The sequence below is a fragment of the Oncorhynchus tshawytscha genome, linkage group LG14, assembly GCF_018296145.1.
Source record: "Oncorhynchus tshawytscha isolate Ot180627B linkage group LG14, Otsh_v2.0, whole genome shotgun sequence".
NCBI lineage: Eukaryota > Metazoa > Chordata > Actinopteri > Salmoniformes > Salmonidae > Oncorhynchus > Oncorhynchus tshawytscha.
In genome coordinates this window covers 27551859-27577342 of record NC_056442.1, presented here as the reverse complement: position 1 = coordinate 27577342, position 25484 = coordinate 27551859, and the positions used below count along the sequence as shown (strand labels likewise).

Below are 25484 nucleotides of genomic sequence, written 5' to 3'. Positions count from 1 at the left end.
CAGTAGGAAGCTCTCACCCATTTATATGCAGATGATACAGTCTTATACTCAGCTGGCACCTCCCCAGATTTTGTGTTAAATGCTCTACAACAAAGCTTTCTTAGTGTCCAACAAGCTTTCTCTGCCCTTAACCTTGTTCTGAACACCTCCAAAATTAAGGTCATAGTGGTTTAGTAAGAAGAATGCCCTTCTCCCCACAGGTGTGAATACTACCTCTGAGGGTTTAGAGCTTGAAGTAGCCACCTCATACAAGCACTTGGGAGTATGGCTAACAGTACACTGTCCTTATCTCAGCACATAATCAAGTTGCAGGTGTAACGGATGTAAAATGGCTAGCTAGTTAGCGGTGTTCGCGCTAAATAGCGTTTCAATCGGTGACATCGCTTGCTCTGAGACCTTGAAGTAGTAGTTCCCCTTGCTCTGCAAGGTCCAGGGCTTTTGTGGAGCGATGGGTAACGATGCTTCGAGGGTGACTGTTGTTGATGTGTGCAGAGGGTCCCTGGTTCGCGCCCGGGTATGGGCGAGGGGACGGTCTAAAGTTATACTGTTACACAGGCTAAGGTTAAATCTCGACGTGGTTTCCTCTATCGTAATTGATCCTCTTTCACCCCATCTGCCAAACTAACCTGATTCAGATGACCATGCTACCCATACTAGATTACGGAGACATAATTTATAGATTGGCAGGTAAGGGTGCTCTCGAGCGGCTAGATGTTCTTTGCCATTCGGCCATCAGATTTGCCACCAATGCTCCTTATAAATCACATCACTGCACTCTATACTCCTCTGTAAACTGGTCATCTCTGTATACCTGGCGCAAGACCCACTGGTTGATTGGTTGATGCTTATTTATAAAATCCTCTTAGGCCTCACTCCTCCTATCTGAGATACCTGATGCAACCCTCATCCTCCTCATACAACACCCATTCTGCCAGTCACATTCTGTTAAAGGTCCCCAATGCACACACATTCCTGGGTCGCTCCTCTTTTCAGTTCGCTGCAGCTAGCGAATGGCACGAGCTGCAACAAACACTCAAACTGGACAGTTTTATCTCTTCATTCAAAGACTCAATCATGGACACTCTTACTGACTGTTGTGGCTGCTTTGCGTGATGTAATGTTGTTTCTACCTTCTTGCCCTTTTGTGCTGTTTTCTGTGCCCAATAATGTTTGTACCATGTTTTGTGCTGCTACCATGTTGGGCTGCTGCCATATTGTGTTGCTACCATGCTGTGCTGTCATGTGTTGCTGCCATGCTATGGTGTTGTCTTAGGTCTCTCTTTATGTAGTGTTGTGCTGTCTCTCTTGTCGTGATGTGTGTTTTGTCCTATATTTTTATTTAATTTATTTCTATTTTTAATCCCAGCCCCCATCCCAGAAGGAGGCCTTTTGCCTTTTGGTAGGCCGTCATTGTAAATAAGAATTTGTTCTTAACTGACTTGTCTAGTTAAATAAAGGTTAAGTAAAAAATAAAAAGATACAGATGACTCGTTCCCTAATTGGAGTTTATTAAGTGTTATGTGAAAAACCACCAAACCCTGCAATCGTTTAGCAGCCTAAATGTAATAATCTCTTCCATCTATTTTCCTTTTCATCTTATTTATTGCATGTGTCAATCCAATCTAGAGGTAACTGCCAAAATAATGGAAACACTTGAGTAAATGAGGGATACAAAGTATATTGAAAGCAGGTGCTTCCACACAGGTGTGGTTCCTGAGTTAATTAAGCTATTAACATCCCACCATGTTTAGGGTCATGTATAAAAAGGCTTGTCAGGCCATTATTTTGGCTACAATGGGTATTTACTAGGATCCCCATTAGCCGCTGCAAAAGCATCAGCTACTCTTCCTGAGGTCTACGGGATGACAATTCCCCCCTCCCACAGGGCACGGGTGGTCACTGAATGGTTTGATGAGCATCGAAACTATGTAAACCATATGCCGTGGCCATCTCAGTCACTAGATGTAAACCCAAATGAACACTTATGGGTGATTCTGGAGCGATGCCTGAGTCAGCGTTTTCCACCACAATCAACAAAGCACTAAATTATGGAATTTCCCGCGGAAGAATAGTGTCGCATCCCTCTGATAGAGTTTAGAATCTTGTAGAATCTATCCCAAGGTGCACTGAAGCTGTTCCGGAATGTGGTGGCCAAACGCCCCATTGTTCTTTCTTTTATTTGGGCAGTTACCTATATATGATACTAAGATTATTTTTCTGAAGTATCAACATTTACAAATAACCTCCAAAGTATTTAAACCCCATTGCCTATTTTCCTTTCTAAACACATACACTTTATATTTGATCTGCTCTACCTAATTGTGCGACCTTGTGTTGTCACCTATGTCAACGTGGTCTGTAAATGTGGTCTGTAAATGTTTTTCGCTTAGCTGATGAGCTCAAGATTCTGGAACACCAATAAAGTACATTGGAAGTTATCTGTAACCTCCTCTTTGTGGTGCCCAACTCTTCCAATACCAGGCCTCCCTGCAGTGTGTATATATTCATGTTTCACTGCTCCCCTAAAGGCCACTCTCACTTTACCAAGGTCTGTGTGAATCTTCTCACCTTACTGAGTCCCTGTTACACAATTGACCTCTGAGTGAAATGTCAGACCCAAATTACAGGACAATATTATGCCACTGTTGCATGTAGTCTGTGTCTCTTATATGCATAATATACTGTATGTGTGACATACACTCGTCTCCATATGTATTTGGAAAGGGAATTCTTTCTTTTTTATTTGAGATCCAATGTTTCCTTTGAGGCGACAGTACAGAATGTCACCTTTTACAGTGCCCTCCATTTTTATTGGGACAAGCATTTTGACTTATTTTGGATCTACACTCCAAAAGTGTGGATTTGAAATCAAACCATGACTATGAGGTTAATGTTCAGACCGTCAGCTTTAATTTGAGGGTATTTTCACTCATATCTGGTGAACCGTTTAGAAGGATAGACCTGAAAATAGCTGTGCAGTACACTCCCCATCACACCTGATAGAGTTTGAGAGGATCTGCAGAGAAGAATGGGAGAAACTCAACCAAATACAGGTGTGCCAAGCTTGTAGCGTCATTCCCAAAAATACTTGAGGCTGTAATAGCTGCCAAAGGTGTTTCAACAAAGTACTGAGTAAATGGTCTGAATACCTATGTAAATGTGATATCTGTTTTTTATGTTTTATAAATTTGCACAAAAAAAAACAGTTTTGATTTGTCATTGTGTATTATTGTGTCTAGATTGATGAGAAAAAAAAAACAATTTAATACATTTTTTAATAATGCTGTAACATAACAAAATGTGGTAATAGTCAAGGGGTCTGAAAACTTTCAGAATGCACTGCATGTGTGTATTGGTTCCATATTCATAGCACACAATGACTACATCAAGTTTGTGACTCTACACATTTGTTGGATACATTTACAGTTTCTTTTGGTTGCGTTTCAGATTTTTTTGTCCCCAATAGAAATGAATGGCAAATAATGTATGGTGTCATTTTGGAGCGTTGGACTAGTATCCGAAAGGTCACCAGATGTGGCCAGATGTGCAACTACGACCCAAAATGGCCATTGTTTTATTAGAAAAAATATGGCCCTTTATAATGTCCACTTAACGTTATGTCCATAGGATGCCGCATCCAGAAATCATATTTTTCCAGCTTTTGCTTCCCTGCTTGTATATGTGCATAATATAATGTGACCTTAGTCAAAAAGTATTTAATAACTCCAAAAAGGTATAGCTGTAGGTTGTTGTAACATTTAAGTTTGAAACATGTTTTTCATTTTTTTGCACAGCATGGATCATCGGTGTGGTTGAATGCAGCATTGCTGTGTGGTGCACTCAAATGTATTGTAGTTGAGTGGCCAGCCGAGGCTACTGCTCAACTGTATTGTAGTTGAGTGGCCAGCTGAGGCTACTGCTCAAATGTATTGTAATTGAGTGGCCAGCCGAGGCTACTGCTCAACTGTATTGTAATTGAGTGGCCAGACGAGGCTACTGCTCAAATGTATTGTAGTTGAGTGGCCAGCCGAGGCTACTGCTCAAATGTATTGTAGTTGAGTGGCCAGCCGAGGCTACTGCTCAACTGTATTGTAGTTGAGTGGCCAGCCGAGGCTACTGCTCAAATGTATTGTAGTTGAGTGGCCAGCCGAGGCTACTGCTCAACTGTATTGTAGTTGAGTGGCCAGCTGAGGCTACTGCTCAAATGTATTGTAATTGAGTGGCCAGCCGAGGCTACTGCTCAACTGTATTGTAATTGAGTGGCCAGACGAGGCTACTGCTCAAATGTATTGTAGTTGAGTGGCCAGACGAGGCTACTGCTCAAGAGGCAACAACAAAACATGCTAACCTCTCACCATTACCAATAACTGGGGAGGTCAGAATTCTGGGGGGGATCTTTGTGCCTCTGTAACCTTCTCATCCATCCTTATTCACGATTCAGTCATGATTATCCATTATCATGGTAGCATCCACATGAATGTAGAAGTGTTCAGAAACATCTTCTATTCTTATTTACAGTAAAAGTGACTCCAAAATGGCACAAAATATTATTCACCATTCAGTTCCTATTGGGCAAAACATAACGGGCAATTCCATGGTAACAGAAAACCCAAAACTATTATTGCAAAGTTAAACAAACCATACAACTCTATGCACAAGGATGACTTTCAACAATTTCCACAGAAAATGTAAAAAAATAAATAATTTACTTGAATAACAGAATGACAGCACAAACCATTGCTTTTTGTTTGAAATACATTTTAAAAGAAAGAAATCGGCGCATCATTCTGTTAGCTTGGAATCGTCCAAATCCAGAACACAACCAAAACAAACCACAAATGCATCTAACATGTTTGTAGTCACAAGCTTCATGTTGTCATTGCCTGCAAGGAATACGGGACCAAATACCAACATTTGGACCTAATACAAGTGAATGTGTCCAAATACTTGTGAATTCTTCAAATGGGGGACTAGATATTAGAGGTCGACCGATTATGATTTTTCACCGCCGATACCGATTATTGGGGGGGGAAAGCCGATACCGATTAATCGGCCGATTTTAAAAATGTATTTGTAATAATGACAATTACAACAATACTGAATGAACACTTATTTTAACTTAATATAATACATCAATAAAATCAATTTAGCCTCAAATAAATAATGAAACATGTTCAATTTGGTTTAAATAATGCAAAAAACAAAGTGTTGGAGAATAAAGTAAAAGCGCAATATGTGCCATGTAAGAAAGCTAACGTTTAAGTTCTTTGCTCAGAACATGAGAACATATGAATGCTGGTGGTTCCTTTTAACATGAGTCTTCAATATTCCCAGGAAAGAAGTTTTAGGTTGTAGTTATTATAGGAATTATAGGACTATTTCTCTCTATACCATTTGTATTTCATATACCTTTGACTATTGGATGTTCTTATAGGCACTTTAGTATTGCCAGTGTAGCTTCCATACCTCTCCTCGCTCCTGGGCTCGAACCAGGAACACAACGACAGCTATCCTCGAAGCAGCGTTACCCATGCAGAGCAAGGGGAACAACTACACCAAGTCTCAGAGCAAGTGACGTTTGAAACGCTATTAGCGCACACCCCGCTAACTAGCCATTTCACATCACATCGTTACACCAGCCTAATCTCGGGAGTTGATAGGCTTGAAGTCATAAACAGCAGAGCTGCTGGCAAAACGCACAAAAGTGCTGTTTGAATGAATGCTTTTGAGCCTGCTGGTGCCTACCATCGCTCAGTCAGACTGCTCTATCAAATCATAGACTTAATTATAACATAATAACACACAGAAATGCAAGCCGTAGGTCATTAATATGGTCGAATTCGGAAACTATCATCTCGAAAACAAGACGTTTATTCTTTCAGTGGAATACGGAACCGTTCCGTATTTTATCTAACGGGTGGCATCCATAAGTCCAAATATTCCTGTTACATTGCACAACCTTCAATGTTATGTCATAATTACGTACAATTCTGGCAAATTAGTTCGCAATGAGCCAGGCGGCCCAAAGGGTTGCATATAACCTGACTCTGCGTGCAATATTGCCTGCTAACCTGGATTTCTTTTAGCTAAATATGCAGGTTTAAAAATATAGACTTCTGTGTAATGATTTTAAGAAAGGCATTGGTGTTTATGGTTAGGTACACGTTGGAGCAACGACAGTCCTTTTCCGCGAATGTGCACTGCATCGATTATATGCAACGCAGGACACGCTAGATAAACTAGTAATATCATCAACCATGTGTAGTTATAACTAGTGATTATGATTGATTAAGTTTAATGCTAGCTAGCAACTTACCATGGTTTCTTACTGCATTCGCGTAACAGGCAGGCTCCTCGTGAGGCAGGTAGTTAGAGCGTTGGACTAGTTAACCGTAAGGTTGCAAGATTGAATCTCTGAGCTGACAAGGTAAAAATCTGTCGTTCTGCCCCTGAACAAGAAAGTTAACCCACCGTTCCTAGGCCGTCATTGAAAATAAGAATATATTCTTAATATATTCTTATTTAACTGACTTGCCTAGTTACATAAAGGTGTAAAAAAATAATTAAAAAATAATAATCATCGGCGTCCAAAATTACCGATTTCCGATTGTTATGAAAACTTGAAATCGGCCCTAATTAATCGGCCGATTAATCGGTCGACCTCTACTAGATATATAAAGTGATTTCATTTCTAAACTGTAAAACAGATATGAATGAAAACACCTAACTAAAAGCTGACATTCTGTACTCTTGCCTAATATGAAATGTCTAAAATGCTGGAGTATAGAGCAAAATAAAATAAAAAATGTTGCTTTACTGTCCAAATACATATTTATTTATTTAACCTTTATGTAACTAGGCCAGTCTTAAGAACAAATTCTTATTTACAATGACGGCCTACACCGACCAAACCCGGACGACGCTGGGCCAATTGTGCACCGCCCTTTGGGACTCCCAATCATGTGATACAGCCTGGATTCGATCCAGGGTGTCTGTAGTGACGCCTCTAGCACTGAGATGCAGTGCCTTAGACTGCTGCACCCCTCGGGAGCATATGGGGGAGTGTATATATATGCGTGTGTGTTTGGGTTTGTATCAGTGTTTATGAGTATCTGCAGTATGTCATGACTAGAGGCATGTCTATGCCACCTTGAAGATCAAGGTTAGCTTTAGATAAAAGCTGTAGCCTCCAACACAGAAACATGACTCATAACCTGGCTGCGGGTGTGTATAACCCCAGAGACTTTCACAATAGACTACGTTCTCTCTGTGAATGCAGTAGAAGCCATTATGTGGCTGAGTCTCTGATACCCAACACTATAAAGAGTTTAACAACTCATGGATGGTTATTGATTTATAAACATTAGGTCACAATTCAAGGTGTTTTGGAAAATAATTTCCAAGGAGGACCATGGAAAGATACTACCATCTCTCTCTGTTTGAGGGTGCGATTGACTCACAGGGGAATCGCTCACTGAGAGAGAGCTTACCTGCTGCGGCTCACTGAGGCCCTCTCAGCGCGCCACTGGGCTGTCCCCTCAGGGGGCGCTGGGTCCCAGGGGTGATGCCAGGCCCGTTCCACCGGGTTCTCAGACTCTGGATCGTCCCTCTGATCTGTCTCGATGTGGATCACCGGTACAGGGACCTCCCTGGGGCCCCTGATGGGGGGACCCGCTGCTGAACATGTGCTGTCTCCGCCCCCTCCTGGTTGCTCCTGGCTGGCTCTGCTCCGGGTGCAGCCAGGGCGGGACTGTTTGAAGCCTCTCCTCCTCTCCCCCACGGGCATGTGTTGTTGTCGCCCCACCACGCCTCCTCCTCCGGCTCCATCCCCATCCTGCAGGGCAGACTTCCCGGTTTCCACGATGTCTGCGGCCAGGCGGTTGGCATACTGCAGCATGTGGGTCTGGGACTCTGCATCCACCAGGTCAATGCTGTCCTCCGGGTCCGCAATGATCTTGTTCTTCCGCATCAGGGACTCAATGGAGCTGGACCAGGTCTCGTGGATCAGCATGTCGGTGATCTGGTCAGTCTGGCCCCTCTGGTACAGACATGAATCAGACTTGCAGAGGCCCGTGGCAGACACCTGCACCGAGTTGGTGGGGTAGATGTTGAGCGTGTCCCCGTGCACATTGCGGACAAAGCCATCAAAGGAGTTGGCCTTGATGGGTGAGTTGACAGTCAGCCTGGAGTCTGAGAAACGTCTGTCTGGCACAGAGGACTGACGGATACAGAAGAGGGTTCTGGGAGATGGAGGCAATAGGCTGTTGCTCCACTCTTTAGTTCTTCCCATACTGTAGTCTTTGCTCTCCATGTCCATGTCTTTGAGCATGAACCTGTAGAACTCCTCCGTGATGCTCTCCGTACTGGACTGCTTGGACAGACAGGAGGTGGCCCTCACATTGAGGTGTCCGTTCTTCTTGGTGGCTGCCTGCTGCACGGCTGCCGCCAGGATGCTGCTGGCGTTCTCCCCGGCGTAGTAGTCCAGGAGCAGGTCAAAACCCCGGCCCTCCATCTCCATCTGGTTCACCATGAAGCGGGAGAACTCGTCCGTAATACTCTCGCAGCTGGACTGCTTGGAGATGGAGCCTCCCCTGCTCAGGTTCTGGCCCAGCCGGCTGCCAGGGCCCAGGGTGTTGGGGGTACCCGGGGGACCTGCGTCCTCCTCTGGGATGCTTTCGTAGCTGGCGGCCTTGCCCCGGCTCCACCGCTCGCACTGCAGCCGGCTGCGGGTCTGCTGGCCGGGCTTGGAGGTGTCAACTACGTTGAGCTCGGGGCAGTTCATGATGCGGGCGGTGACCTCGGAGGCAAAGAGTGCGAATGGGTCAAGAGTCTGGGGCATGTCGTCTAGGTTGACGGTCTCATCCACCACGCGGTTGACCAGGCACTCCATCAACTCGGGCTGCTCTTCCGTCTTCCTCTTGATCTCACTGAGGCGTGGCGGCCGGTGCTTTTTGGATGCCACACCGCCGTTCTGGCCCTCCTTTCTGCGGAGGGCCGTGCAACAGGAGGGCAGCAGGTAGCCCCCCTCGGGGTAGTAGCCGGCTGCGCCCTTCAGGGCACAGAACCATGGCTGCTTCCCGCTGGAATTCTCCAGGCAGATGGCGGCCAGCTCAGTGGCCATGGAGACCACGGTGGTGGCCAGGTCATCAGCGAAGTAGTTGACAGGGGTAGTTCTGGACTCTGAGTCCATCTTTAGGCAGACCAAGGCCCCTGTGGAGGAGGAGCTAAAAGAGGACTGAGGGGTCAGAGACGACTGTCTGCTGTCCGTACTGGCTCTCCATCTTTTCTCTGTGCCCAGGGATGAAGAGACCTGGTGGGCTAAGCTCTCTGTAAAAGGCTCTCTGATGTTTCCTCTGGCCTGCTGGCCCTGGAGGTCATAGCAGTCCTTAGTAGAGGACGAGACTTTAGTCTGAGCTTGTCCGAGCTGCTGCTGCTCTCTGAAATGTGGCGAGCTGTGAGACCCATAAGGTTCACTCTCCCTCTCGAGTCCATATTTGTCCTCCCTTATCGCGCAGTAGATGGGCGTCTTCTCTGCCCAGTGGGCTTCATAATTATCGGGCTGGCTGGAGCCATCGAAGCGCTGTAATTGACTAAATGGTTCCTTGGTGGTGGCGGCTGCCTCGTAGTCCCGGGAGCCGACATCACCCTCTTGTCTGTCAAACGACCCTATATCATATTTGGAAATGTCACCGATCCGCTTTGAAGTGAGACAAAGGACGTCGAAGAGCACATTGCTCACGCTCTCCTGCAGAAAGCCCTGGATATTAGGGACGTCTTTGCCCGGGCCTTCTAGTTCTCTTTTCTTTTTCGCTTTCTCAAACGCGTGCTTGAAGAGGCCATTGGCCACCTCGCTGATGAAATCGTCCACCTCAGTCTCATCCATCTTGTCCAGATAGGACTTTTTGGGAGACGTGATGCCATCCACGATCCTGTTGTGGGTGGACTCCAGTAGGTGGGCCACACTCTTGTAGTCCTGGGGCTGAGCCAGCACCCCTGCTGCCTCCTTGTGAAGAACTTCAGCGATGCTGGTGCGAAAGGCCTCGATGCTGGTTCCCTCAGCAATGCTGCAGTGAAGAGTGATTGCCGTGGAGGCCTGCGCTGCAGATAGGAGTCCCACGGAGGCAGCTGAGTAGACCTCAGTGGTGGAGTCATCTTCTGACTCGCAGCCCCCCTCCTCGGCCTCTTTAGCTAGCTCCACCACGGCCACTGCCCCCGCCACCTGGGCCATACCACACATGGCTGAGGAGAAGGAGTAGTCAGTGCCCTCAGGGTCTCTCTGTCCCTCTCTCTCCATGTCCTCCTCTGTTGGCTCCATCGCTAGCTGCTCTGCTACCTGTGGGCTGGAGATGGTGCCGATGACGCTGGCAGCACATGCCAGGGCCTGCTGCAGGGGTTTGTTGGGGTGTCGTCCACTGGTAGTGGTGGTAGGGTGGAAGCTATGGGCCTCTGGTCCGTGTTCCGCCGTTACCTGTCTGGCAGCACCACCAACACCATACTCCACAGCCACGTGAGAGGCCTGAGTACCCAGCCACTCCGGTAGGCCCTCGCAATTATCCGGGCTCTGCACTATAACGATCTTAGGCAGCTCGAAAGAGCAGGCACGTGCCCGAGAGGGCTCCTCGACTCCTGTGCTGGTGAGGACGGCAGGGGGGCGGTGGCTGCCAGGGGTCATGCTCACAGCAGCCTCGGTGGCGAAGGATGGTTCGTCCTGAGACAGGCGGATGAAGGCGTCCTGCAGTACCGACTCAGCCAGGTTGGTGGCGTAGTGGCCGGCTGACTCCTTATTGTGGTGACCGCTAGCTCTCGCCGGTGCCCTTCCTCCTTGTTTCTTGGTGGCTGGGGGGGAGCAAATGGTCACTTCAGAGTCCTCGCTGGCAGGACTGACCTGCCACTGGTTCTGGCCCAGGCGTCCCCTCTGACACGCAGGTCTATCGCTGTGCGCTGCGTCTGCCAACCCCACTGCCACATCACTGCACTCTGGCTCATTGGGGGGAGAGAGAGAGAGAGAGAGAGAGAGGCATGTCCAGAACTGTTAGAGAATAGTTCCATCAAACTCCCAATGTGCCACAACAACAGCAATGACAACCCAGCTCTGGTTTAACCAAGCTAGCAATAACACCAGACTTTCACTGAGCCGCGTTTACCCACTCAAACCTGACTATAGCTACCAACCAAACACTAGCTGGTCCCAGTTAAGTGTGTGCTGTCTTACCAATGACCATAAGAGTTGGCTACACAGGCTATAATACAACACAGACAGATCTGGGAAAAGGCTAACTTACCCCCATGCAAAGTAAAAAAGAGCAACCTATTAGATTATAAATATTACTGGTACATTGACTCAAAGGAGAGGCTAACCTTCACACAGTGTTGGTTCTAATTTCATACAGGCAGGGCTGAGAACAATACAGATACAAAATACTATAAACATAAATGTATCCAAATAAACTACAAAAGACTTGTATTTTGTAATGTATTTAAATAAAATACATGTATTTTCTATTTTAAAATACCAAAATACATTTGCAGGTGCCGGCCCGAACAGAAACTAAATTCTCAGTATCAGTTACAAAAATGTTTTTCCTTGCAGTGACTGTAATGTGTTGTTTAACTTCCTGAGTTGAGCAAGTCACTCTGGATAAGTGTGTCTGCTAAATGACCAACAAATGTAATGTGTACAGTATGTGAAAATGAACATAACAAAATGAACTGCAAAGCACTCTGGGTTTTGTTTCGGGTGGAGCTCATGAATAATACTCATTATGCTTTGCAATTGTTCATTTTCACATATACATTTAGTTAATTTAGCAGATGCATTTATCACACCATAGTGCCATCAGACTTCTGATACCAATGCAATGCAAGGGGGCCACAAAATGTGAACCACTATAAATTACAGTATTTAGATACATTGGAGTGTAGTTCATCCCAATGTAATTCAAATGACAAAATACACAGAAGTAATTCAAATACGTATTTGAAATACATGTAACATAAATACTGTCCATCTCTGCATACAGGAGATTAATTATAGATAAGGGGAGACTGCAGAAAAGCACGGCCAAGCTCAGGGCCATATACTGTATATTAATCTCAATCATGCAAGGGGATACACGCACTAAGGAGCTACGAAGCCAGCCAGCCACAGAGAAGTGTTTCTACAGATGAAGACTGACAGACACGAGAGAACAAGAGAACAACAGCACAAGCGGCTGGGCGCCTGTCGTTCCCTTTTGAAATGAGACGAGGGACATCTTCAGTGGTAAGAATAGCTTTCAAGGAACATGTAGACTATTCGTGATTTCCATACTGAAGACTCTATAATAAACACTACATCAATAACAACTTAGATCCTTATTGAGGTTGTTATCAGCACCTATACACTGGCCTGTTTTGAGAGTAGGCTACTGAATAATTTATTACCTTACAGAAATGTCAGATTTCTCCTCCCAAAATGAGTGCTTCAAGTTAGTAGATTTGTAAATAATAAATGATTTATCCCATTTAGCATCCACTTTTGTCGAAAGTGACCTAGAACAGTGACTGAGATCGACATTTTCATATTGGTGCCCCAAGCAAGGATCAAACCCACAAACCTGCCGTTGCTATCCTCATGCTATTCAAACTTAGCCACATAGGACTACATTACTCTACTTTCATATTCACCACATATGTCAGTAAAATATATTGAACTCAAATACAGTACATGGGTATTCAAAAGGATGAGAGAAAATCACCATTTCGTAAGCCGTCATCCTCGCTGTCATCCCCCAGGTGTTCTGAGGCAGTGAGGAAGTCCTCCTCTATGGATGAGAAGGAGCGGTTGGTGTCGTCATCCATCCTCTGCCCTGCCATCATCCGCCCCTGAGACCCCTGCCTCTCCTGACCCCACTGTAGCCCGATCAGGAACTTGTTGATCTCATAGATGATGCTGGTGGGCCGCCGGCCCCCAGGACACTGGACCAGGCACACATCTGTACCCCTCTGGCCCTGGAGGCAATACACACATACATACACACATGCACGCACACAGGTACAAACACACACACACACGCAGGCACACAGGTACAAACACACACACACAGGTACAAACACACAGGTACAAACACAAATACACACACACACAGAGGAAGGAAAGAATTCAATAATTGATAAGTTCTACCTTGTCTGCTCGTGTAATACTCAGAGCTGACGAGTCAGTCAATGGGTGGATGGAGGGATCTCAACAAACCATAAAATGAGAAGGAAGAAGACGTGTGTGTGTGTGTGTGTGTGTGTGCTCACCTGTGTGTGGGTGGGGTACTGGTGAGGGTGAGAGGGGTCCGGAGTCTCCAAACCACCAAGCAGCAGGATCTCGTTTACCTTGGGCTGTCGCACGCTCAGAGAGCCAACCAGCTTGGGCAGGTCTGGAGAGATGGAGGCCAGTTTCTAGGGGTAAGAGAGACGTCGCCCACAGTCACTGTGATAGTCACACAGGCAGTCATCACCAGCACACACCTGTATAATTACCTAAACAAATCAACCCCTCTCACCCAGGCTAATTATCCTGAATCCATGGCAACAGAGCCAGTGTTTACGATGGTTAAGAAAGACTGGGGGAACAGGAGGAGATGAAAGGATAGGAAAGAGATGAGAGGATGAGAGAGGGAGCAGAGGAGTTAATGGGTCGGGGGAGGAGAGGGGAGGAGGGAGGAGAGGATATGAGAGGAGAGCATGGGTAGGAGGGAAGAGAGCATGGGTAGGGGGAGGAGAGGATATGAGAGGAGAGCATGGGTAGGAGGGAGGAGAGCATGGGGAGGATATGAGAGGAGAGCATGGGTAGGGGGAGGAGAGGATATGAGAGGAGAGCATGGGTAGGATGGAGGAGAGCATGGGTAGGGGGAGGAGAGGATATGAGAGGAGAGCATGGGTAGGAGGGAGGAGAGCATGGGGAGGATATGAGAGGAGAGCATGGGTAGGGGGAGGAGAGGATTTGAGAGGAGAGCGTGGGTAGGAGGGAGGAGAGGATATGAGAGGAGAGCATGGGTAGGAGGGAGGAGATCATGGGTAGGAGGGAGGAGATCATGGGTAGGATGGAGGAGATCATGGGTAGGGGGGGAGGAGATCATGGGTAGGGGAGAGGAGATCAATGGTAGGGGGAGGAGATCATGGGTAGGGGGAGAAGATCATGGGTAGGAGGGAGAAGATCATGGGTATGGGGGAGGAGATCATGGGTAGGTGGAGGAGAGGATATGAGAGGAGAGCATGGGTAGGGGGAGGAGAGCATGGGTAGGGGGAGGAGAGGATATGAGAGGAGAGCATGGGTAGGAGGGAGGAGAGCATGGGTAGGGGGAGGAGAGGATATGAGAGGAGAGCATGGGCAGGAGGGAGGAGAGCATGGGTAGGAGGGAGGAGATCATGGGTAGGCGGGAGGAGAGCATGGGTAGGAGGGAGGAGAGGATATGGAGGAGAGCATGGGCAGGAGGGAGGAGAGCATGGGTAGGAGGGAGGAGATCATGGGTAGGAGGGAGGAGAGGATATGAGAGGAGAGCATGGGCAGGAGGGAGGAGAGCATGGGTAGGAGGGAGGAGATCATGGGTAGGCGGGAGGAGAGCATGGGTAGGAGGGAGGAGAGGATATGAGAGGAGAGCATGGGCAGGAGGGAGGAGAGCATGGGTAGGAGGGAGGAGATCATGGGTAGGAGGGAGGAGAGGATATGAGAGGAGAGCATGGGCAGGAGGGAGGAGAGCATGGGTAGGAGGGAGGAGGGCATAGGTAGGAGGGAGGAGAGGATATGAGAGGAGAGCATGGGTAGGCGGGAGGAGAGCATAGGTAGGGGGAGGAGAGGATATGACAGGAGAGCATGGGTAGGAGGGAGGAGAGGATATGAGAGGAGAGCATGGGTAGGAAGGAGGAGATCATGGGTATGGGGGAGGAGATCATGGGTATGGGGGAGGAGATCATGGGTAGGGGGAGAAGATCATGGGTATGGGGGTGGAGATCATGGGTAGGGAGGAGGAGATCATGGGTAGGGGGAGATGATCATGGGTAGGGGGAGAAGATCATGGGTATGGAGGAGGAGATCATGGGTAGGGGGAGGAGATTATGGTTAGGAAAGAGGAGATCATGGGTAGGGGGAGTTAATGGGTAGTTAATGGGTAGGGAGAGGAGTTCATGGGTAGGGGGAGGAGTTAATGGGTAGGGGGGAGGAGAGAGATGGAGAGAAGCCAGCACACCTTGATGCAGCTGTCGTTGTGACGATCCACCTTCTGCTGGTCCAGATTCACAAAGCACATCTGAAATGAGAGGGAAAAAGCTTCAGAACATTGGTTTTACCCAGATAAAAGCATGATTATTAGTCAAACATGCTGTGTTAGCCCTCACTTGCCATTTACAAGCCTCTAGCAGGAGGCGATTTTGGAGGTATGGCAACGTAAGACTAAGCAGGACACAACAGGGCTAATTGGCACCCACTTAGTCAGTCAGTCCCCAGGGAGCGAGTGACAGTCCCTACATACAGAATTTCACTGAATGGGTCCCAAATTACACTCTATTCCCTATATAGTGCATTACTTTTGACCAGAGTCCCTATTTGCCCTGGTCAAAGAAGTGCACTATACAGGGAATGAGGTGCTATTTTGGAGAATAATCTCACTGATTGCTTTCCCATTGTTTTCTCAGGGGTGAGTTTTCCAAAGCAATCGTAGATGTATTGGTATGTTATTTCACTTGCCAACCCAGACTATTGAACAGCAAAGTGCTACGAATGTTGTTCATTCATGCATAGAACATTGGCCGTCCCATCAAACATCGATTTTCATAAGTGTTACTCTGTCACAGCAGTGCGGCTGGATTGTGGATAGAAATGATGTCAAACTTCAGCTACAAATGCTTTGGGAAAGTATTTATCAATAGTTGAGTTAATTAGAAAAGGGGCGTGAGGCATAGCCCTTGGTTGCAGAAGGATCATAACTTTTTTCTTCTTCTCAATAACCAATAAACAGCCCCTCCCCCAGCTGTAACACACAGGCACACACTCCATAACCACTTCTTCTTCTTATCTAGCCATCGTTCTCTACAGCTCTCTCTCTATTCATCCCAGATGAATTTATATACCAGGTTCATCTCTCCAAAACCAATATATAACCAAAAGAGAATCAGAAGGAGAAATACAAACAGATGCAGCAATTGAAACTGGAACGAATGGCCCAATCAGTTTAGAGATAAAACAGTTCTATCTGCCAATCAGGCTAAATCTAGAAGTTTGTTACTCTGTGACATCATGGATGTTAGTCTCTGTTACGAGTGTATTTGATTGACATTTTCCTCTTTTACAAATGAGTCTTGCACCCCGTTTTATTCCACATACTTTCTGCCTATTTCATTGGTATGTTTTCAACAGAAACCTATAGGGTGAAACACTGAGCTAATCATCCCAAAGCTGAAAAGGGGACAGAATTGAACAGAGGAAACAGAACGAGGAAAGCAGCTGGAGTGGTGCTCTTTATCGGTAGAGTTAAAATGTCCATCGGAGTGAAAGAACACCACATAGCAATTTCACCCCTGTTTACATTATCAGCATCACATTCAGCCTTTCCCCTACATTTTCTTTCACGAAAGCCCACCCTGGTACTTGTACAACCCATTTAGAAGCTGTCTTACAATGGCGGTTCTATCAAGCCCGTGCGAGCTGAGGTGTTGTGAAGGTTATCAAATGATTGGGTTTATTGTGTCTTGCATGCAGGTCAAAGCAATCGCAGAGAAAAATAAGCAGATGACTGTTGGAGAATGAGAGGGGGCGAAACAGGAGAGAAAAAAGAAGAGGGAGGGAAGAGGAACGAGGTAGAGAGAGGAGTTTAAAAAAAATAGGAGATATGGTGCCCTTCCCAAGGACAAAATCATTTAACCAAATCACCATTAGGTGGGAGAGGCAATCGCCTGCAGTCCCAAAAATGGGTTTCGGGGTGAAAGCTGTATGTGCCATCTAGCTATCTCTGTCAGTGAGACAGAGACCACAGATGTGAACGAGGCTCCACTAATTCTTCAGAGCAGACAGACCAGTTTAACCTATGCCTAACTAATTGACGCATAGAGATTACAAATCAAAATAGATGCTAGAAAATAGGGGTTCTGATTGGTTGCACACCCGAGTGCGTGTGATGTGCGCGTGTATGTATGATAAATAGGACCGGGACAATAACAGTGTTTCGCAATATTTTTTCCTTGGCAAACATGAAAACACGAAGCAGGCCACAATCTTTGGTCCATTAAAAACCTGCTGTATGTAAAATAGTATGCTATAGCTTGGAAAATAAATAAATGCGACTCTGGATGACATAATATTTGTTCCCAACATTAGGGCTGTTTTCCTAAAGAAGTTAAATCTGCTTCTTGTTTAGTTTCCTTGCCACGATACAAACGAATATCGTGATACTGTTATCCTCGACTAACCTGTACTCCTGCACATTGACTCCGTACCGATAACCCTGTATATAGCCTCATTATTATTTTAGTTTGTTTAGTCAATATTTTCTTAACTGAATTGTTGGTTAAAGGACTTGTAAGTAAGCATTTCATGGTAAGGTCTACATCTGTTGTATTCGGCGCATGTGACAAATACGATTTTATTTGATCCCGGCCCCAATGACAAATTCTGCGATTTTGGCTCATTTTATCTATGTGCCCGTTTCCTCGTGTTGTGCCCCTGCTGAGGTGGAGTCCTTTGGATGGGTGCCTGGCGGCTGGAGGACAGCGCTGGGTGTGACCCAGGGTCTCGCGGTTCACCGGGCACCCAACAAGCGGGCAAATCTACAGCTGTGCTCCTGGTCAACCCAGCCAAGCGACCAATCACAACCTCAGGGTGATTCTACTCTAAATACCATAACCAATCAGGGACAGCTGGATGACTCAAACATGAAACTAATCAAGAGGTTTTTGCAGCGAGTAGCCACGAGGAAAACAGTGGTGGACAGTTATGAATTTGGAGGGGGAAAAAAAGAAAACAAAAATGAACTCTCTCCTCTCTCAGTTGACATGCTGGTGAGTGGGGTCATATTCATTAGAAAACACTGTAGCAAAACATTTAGCAACAGACATTTTTTAGGTAGTCCCCACCTGACTGTTTTTGTCTGTTTGACCATGCAGTAGGATGTTAACAGTGAGGAGGCAACAGCAAAACTAGACTTTTCTTGCCTAGAGTGAACTTTTATTAGCAAATGTGAAGATAAGCTGGTGAAAACTGTATAAATATTTACAAACAAAAATAAATAGGACGATGAACTAAAGGTGGGCCTAATAAACTTATCGGAATCCTAATCAGCTCTAACCAAAGAAAATCCAGCAGCATATCAACCTGTTACCTGTCTGTCTTGTTTCACAAACAATGCAATGACATGCTTCTTGTAGAAATACCCATTACCCAGAATGCATGGCAAACTCTTTAAATCGCCTAATTGACAATCAACTTCAATAAAGGTATACCAACACACTCAGGTAATGTATTCCACATGATACATTTCCCCACATCAATTACAGTCGATAAAATGCTTCTCATAATAAACAGGTGTTAATCAATGTCTGGACATACATAATTAGGAAAGACCCTAGTTTATGTGACAGAAGATATAGGACAATCGTCACAGTGCATAATGACCATGGTGCTATGGCAGCAGTGATGTCAATGTTTTTAACAGAGAGCTATAGCTCTGAAAAGAGTGGGTTAGATGTGTTGCTGTTCCTTGGGCACTGCAGAAGTCAGGTGTGCTTGTGTGTACGTGTAGTTAAAGCCCTGGACTGGGGACAGGAGGTTGAAAGGGTACAGGACTGGTTACACAAAGAGTCAAGACAGGAACACACACAAACACGCCCACAAATGTAGAGGATTAATACTTCTATGTTTATTTAACCTTTTATGCCATTTTTTTATTTGGAGATTCTGAACTGCTCTTGACTTCAAGTAATGACACTAAATGATATGACTGACTGAAGAATTTAACTCGAGAGGCTCGTTTAAGACGCTCTGACTCATTTTCCATAAAGATTACAAACATTCACAGGCTATAATGTAATATAATGCAAAACACACACACATGCTTGGTCACACAAACACAGGCGCAGAAATTCCTTAATACGCTCTCACTCATTTTCGATAAAGATTACAAACATTCACAGGCTATGTAGTACAATACACATGTGCGTGCACATCCACCCACCCTAAGCTCTCCCCTCAACAACAAATCCTCTTCCCCTCACTCAATCTCACCCTCCTTTCCACCCTTCTTCTCAACTCTAACCTCTGTCGCTCTGGTTCTCTCTACGCCCCATTGCTCTCATCTCAGCACACTCAGTCATTCTTCCTGTGTCCGCTGTGTGTTCCCCTGTGGTTGTTATGTAAGCCCGCCAAAGCCAGGCCACGTTGTGACTGTGAGCCACTTGGATGCTCTGTCTCTGGTTGTCTCTCAAATGGTACCCTGTTCCCTATATCATGCACTACAGTAGTGCACTAAATAGGGAATAAGGTGCTGTTTGGAACACATCCTTGGTATCCTACTGCGGCTCCTGACCCCTGACCTCCAAGCAATAGCGCCAGCCAGGAGGCATTACATGCACTTCCATTATTCATGTGCGCTGTCTGTATAGCTGTTCTGGGTTGTGATAGTCTCTCGTGAACAGATTGCACGTAAACCGAAGAAAATGACCTAGCTGACAAAATGACGCAAGATTTCAGTTCCGGGAGATTAGGGTTATGGAGCTCATTGAATATTCACAGCACCATGTGTATAGTGTCTACACCTGTTCAGCTCTCCATTCAGCCTCCAACTCTGGAATAATATTATATCATCTAACCAAGTAGTGATGATGTCCCATTGCCAGTCATACCCAATCCTAGACTCAGGCACACAAGCAGGCAGGCAGGCAGGCAGACACACAAGCAGGCAGGCAGACAGACAAGCAGGCAGACACACAAGCAGTCAGGCAGGCAGACAAACAGGCAGGCAGACACACAAGCAGGCAGACACACAGTTGCTGTGGGACCAAGCAGGCAATTAGAGCAGTGAGGAATGATACGAATTGGGAATCTCTAATCTCATCACTGTAACTAACGCCGTCCGAGCCATCAACCGTGAGATACAGCTTACATTCAGTATTTCTCACCTCCCCTATCTCATTGAATACCATTCAATTATCTACATAGATGCAGCTGTTAGAGGCCTTAGAGAGTGGAATAAAGACATTAACATGATGTTTAATCACAGAACCTGGCAGCAGAAACAGCAGTGAGGACACTTTGGGTCATATTCATTATGGCACACCGTAGCTAAACATTTTGCAATGGCAAAGGAAAATAAGCAAGTTCAGGTCCTTCTTCCCTGTTTCAGTATGTTTTCTTCCATTTGGTGCCTAACGAACACAACCCAGGTGTCATCCTGCAGGAAGTCAGTTCCTCGGCTGCAGATGGCATGTTTAGTCTATTCTTCCTCACTGGGGCTTTTTTATGATGTCAGTATGGGACACATAGCTGACGTGTATGCTCCCTCACTCTGAAGTGTTTAAACCTAAAGATGAATGGATGACTGAGAGCTGTGAGTTTCAAAACAAGAAGAGGAGTGGGGGGTGTGTGTGTGTGTGTGTGTGTGCGTGCGTATGTGTATGTGTGTGTGTGTGTGTATGTGTGTGTGTGTGTGTGTGTGTGTGTGTGTGTGTGTGTGTGTAGAGAGAGTAGGTGAAACTGGGAATACGTTTGGTGTTGATGGAATAGGATGAGGTAAATAATAGTGATGAACTCTCGTGGCAGATGATTAGTGCATACAGTATTTGGTTCTGGGGTCTGAGATGAACAACGACATAGATCTCATCTCTACAGGTGTTTAGAACAGGATCGGAAACATAACTCCGTAACTTCACTGTAACTAGCAGAGCAGAACTAAAGGTGCAGAAGACTTTGGTTCCAAATTGCTTATCCTCCGTCAATGTGTGCAGGGATTTGATGGAATTCACTGTGACTATCTCAGCTAGGTAACATTCCATGCATTAAAACATGAGAGAGTGATCAAAGGTGACAAGACCTAGATTTGGTGAGGAGTGACAAGAGAGAACTTACAAGCTTTTATCTTATCACTTTGAGCTCCTGAGTGCATAGTCCCTTTTCCTTCCGGAGCCTTCCACACACACATTTCTGTCCCTATTCAGGAATATACAGCACTATTGTCACATCCTGAACCAGGTGGTTTGGCCATATTGTCTCCATCGAATGGACAATAATGATATCAGACTTTGTGAAAGTGAAAAACCCAGGATGACATATCAATGTCACCAACTTAGCACTGTGTCCAAGACCATTTCCCTTCAGGGACGATAAACTTGATCCTATCCTCAACACAACCTCTGACCTTAACTTAAATACATCTGCTGCCGCTGAGTGTGTAATCCATGACAAGCGCATTGTGTCAATGATTCCATAAATGAACCAAATGAATACACTAATAAACCAACCCTTCCCCAGCTCCACAACTGAAACCCGGAGTAAACAAAAACCATATCCCATCAAGCTTATTAAATCTGCATTCCAAACACTCACTAACACAGACCCTGTTTACTCCTGGCCCAGGGTCTGTAATTAACTAAGCTGATATGGCCACAGGCCTATGACTGTGATAATCCTGGTTAACAGAAGAGGGAGTGAGGGGAATCAACAAACACACAAGCACAACTCCAAGCGTGCACACACACACACAAACACACACACACACACAAACTCTCTCACACACACACTTCTTTTACATTTTAATGATTAGTTGTGTAACCCGGGAAGAATTGCGAATTGAGAGGCTGAACAATTTGTCATCGAGGAGAGAGGTGACACACACTCACGCACGCACACACGCACACACACACACACACACACACACACACACACACACACACACACACAGAGAGAGAGAGAGAGAGGCGATGCTACAGGAAGATGGCTGGCATCTCTTCCTGCTCTCATAAAACACACCAGGGATTTATGAGATCTGGACACATTGTGTAAAAACATCACTGTCTCATTTCCACACACAACAGGAAGATTAAAAAGCTTTTTAATCGATCCAGAGCTTGGAATGAGACTGAGGGAAAGGACAGACAAACGGAGGGATACCTTTGTTTTCTAGTAAGAACACCAGCCCCAAGGTAGAAGTCCTGTGCTACAAAGTGCTATAAATTGCCATAGATTTAATGGCAGTCAGATAGATATAAATTAAAGAATTCAATAGGATTTTAAAATCATCCTGATGTGCCGAGTAGCCTGTTTTGCATAAAAAACTGTACACACATAGCACACACACGCACAAAAGCACACATGAACACACACACATACTACTCACCGTATTGCTTCCCCCCTCAGCGTCATCCTCCAGGAGGCCCAGCCTGCACAGAGCTTTCTCATTCCTCAGCCAGTACTCTGACGAGTCCAGCACACTGCTACTGCACAGCACCTGGAAGACCCAGATAACACACAGTCTTACACACAGACACATGACTGAACTATTTCTCAGAATGTATAATATAGGAAAGTACATACAAATATACACACACACACACACACACTCTCTCAAGCACACACACGCGTGCACGCACACACACACACACACACACACACACGAGTCCCCCATTCACCTTCAGCTGACAATCTTAGTGTTTACCCTCTGGCTATAAAGATCTCTACAGGCCCTTTGTTCAGGAGGTGCTCTGTGGGACCTTCCTCTGTAAGAGGGATCAATAGCCTGTCAGCCTATTTACTCTCCACATATTTACTGTGTTTTTACTCTTCCCCTGCGGGCTGTTTCAATGGACCCTATAGGTTAAGTGCCAAGTCCTGTTGACCTGTGACTTTCAATGACACTCAAGAGTCAAGAGTTCCTTTGCCATCTTAAGAGTTATTGATTATTTTCATTTTGGGTAAATGGTGCTGGAATCCCTCAGGAGATACAACAGGATATTCTAATCATAATCTGTAAGACAACTTTGATATGTAACCTTTCACATACGTTTAGTCTGAAATTGCCATCCTAATTCATCAGCGATTGAATCATCTTTAACCAATCAGAGTATCAAAGCCAATGACTTTAGGCCGGCTCTGACCCAACCCATCGGTTTCTGGGACTAATCAGAACGGTCTGAATGTGTTCCCATTCTATAAGAAGGGAAAGGGGATACCTAGTCAGTTGCACAACTGAATGCATTCAACTGCAATGTGTCTTCCGCATTTAGCCCAACCCCCCTGAAAGCAGGGAGGAAAACAAATCCGGGAAAAGAAACGCTAGTGGGCTTAGCGTTTGGCCAGAGAGATGTGGTTGGGTAAGGGCTACAAAACAATAGCGAATATAATCATTTCCATTGTGTATTTGTAGGCTGACGCATTCATGCCCCCTGTCCAGTCTCGCCCCAGTGTTGTCCATCTGCTCTGCGCCATGGCCAGGTAGAGGTGACCCGCACTCAAGTGGCCTCATGGTCATGACATCACACAATTGGGCAGAGCTTGGAGTGAGGGCAGGGTAGTCTTCATTAGGCCCAAAACGAGGAGGTGCTATTTCAACTTGTCCAATAATAAATGCTTTAGTTTTTCTACGATGTGCACCAATGAACATAACACAGCTCTATACAGGTGCTGGAGCAGGTGCTTGATATCATTGTAAATATTCACCAGCAAAAAAATGAAGACTGTGTAATAATATTATCCTACCACATGTATCTTATTAAGACAATATTTTTATTTTCATGTCTGTCAAGACAGGCGACCTGACCTACAGTCAGGGTTAAAATGTTGTCTTTATACATATACACTTGGGAGCCATACAGTTTTGTGTCATTGTGCAGAGACTTCCATTACAAATACTACAAATGGTATTATTTTTGTATGTTAGGGACAGAGCGGCGAGTCTCAATGGAAGTCATTTAACTTGACGACCTGTCTACTAATGAAGTAACTGAACAAAAAGCAATATTGACTGACAATGCTGCTTATTCTAGAGCAAGGAGGGGCAGCAGAACTGAAGAGGTTGTCATCTCCCCTGAGACCAGTGTTATCTGCCATTTCACTCATTGTCTCCCTGACACAGTGAAATGATAAATCAAACTAGATTACCTAAAACTCCAAGTCCAGGCCCTCCATCATTACTGTCTGTTGCAATGGAACAAACTCTCCCTCACCAGGGAGAGGGGGAGACACACACACACACACACACACAAATATTTACCGGGCATGCACACCTTCACACACACCGTCCCCCTGTATTTACCTTCTTGCAGGCGGTGACAGAGGATCCCAGGGTGCTGTCTGTGCTGACTCCTTCGGCGTCTCCCGACTCAGAGCTCTCGAACATGGCTGACGACTGGAAGTTACTGCAGGAGGAGAACAAAGTATGTCTGTGTCAGAACCAACTGAACACAGCCCAAAGCTCCAGGGCTCTGTATGGGCTTTAGAGAACCTATTAGCCTATGGGTGAACACCCTGGCCTGGCGACATGCTCCCTGACATGCCCACTGCCGTAGAGCACCAGCCATTATAAAGTTGCATGAGAGTAACACAACAACTCTGAACTTCGTCCAAAAACAAGGGCAAACTCAGCCATAACATTTGTCTTGAGGTGCTTGAGACAATCTATGGTGATCGTGGGTATGTTTACAACCAATATAGAATTGAATGGATTAAATAAATAGTTTATCTGTGAATAATTATATGTGATCTGTAATCTTAAAGTTAATTTGGAGAAAAAAAGTGCCAGATTTATCATCGGAAGTTTGTATTAATTAGGATAAAACTGGCACATAAAAAAGGAGGGAGGGACATGAAGACCAGAGAGCCAGCTGGCTCTGTGATCATTACTTTCATGGTAAATTAAAAGTATTTAATTTTGGCACTTGTTTAAATTAGGGATTAACCTACTTATGTGTGTCTACATTGTATCTTCCCCAAGGTAAGTAAGTCCCTTCCTTTGAGGGGAAGTTTGCTGTGCAACCCACGGACCAAAAGTGTTATGCTCAAGCTGTATAACTGAACCTCTATGAAATAGTGTCAAATTATTATTATACCAAATTGTAATATTGTTATAACACAGCTATACCAAGGCCACACACACTGTTGAGTGCCAGCCCAGTTAGTTCAGTGGTGACCAACAAAAACACTGGATGGCCATTTCACACATGGCATCATGTACAGAACCAGTCAAAGGTTTTTCTTTAGTTGTACAATTTTCTACATTGTAGAATAATAGTGAAGACATCAAAACTCTGAAATAACACATGGAATCATGTAGTAACCCAAAAAGTGTTAAACCATTCCAAATATATTTTAGATTTGAGATTCTTCAAAGTAGCCACCCTTTGCCTTGATGACAGCTTTGCACACTCTTGACATTCTCTCAACCAGCTTCATGAGGAATGCTTTTCTGACAGTCTTGAAGGAGTTCCCACATATGCTGAGCACTTGTTGGCTGCTTTTCCTTCATTATGCGGCCTAACTC

The 25484-nt window shown here is 45.5% G+C and overlaps 1 protein-coding gene across 4 annotated transcripts in view; it reads right to left on the bottom strand.

Moving 5' to 3' along the window:
- Nucleotides 1-25484, bottom strand: part of sphkap (SPHK1 interactor, AKAP domain containing) — a 56237-nt gene that overhangs the window by 9363 nt on the left and 21390 nt on the right. For all 4 annotated transcript variants that reach the window (XM_024444835.2, XM_024444837.2, XM_024444838.2 and 1 more), the window contains exons 2-7: nt 24261-24363; nt 22347-22457; nt 15216-15275; nt 13285-13428; nt 12738-12990; nt 7491-10977 (exon numbers count right to left, since the gene is read on the bottom strand). In XM_024444835.2, coding sequence (XP_024300603.1) covers nt 7491-10977; nt 12738-12990; nt 13285-13428; nt 15216-15275; nt 22347-22457; nt 24261-24363 — 4158 coding nt within the window. The remainder of the gene's footprint in view (nt 1-7490; nt 10978-12737; nt 12991-13284; nt 13429-15215; nt 15276-22346; nt 22458-24260; nt 24364-25484) is intronic.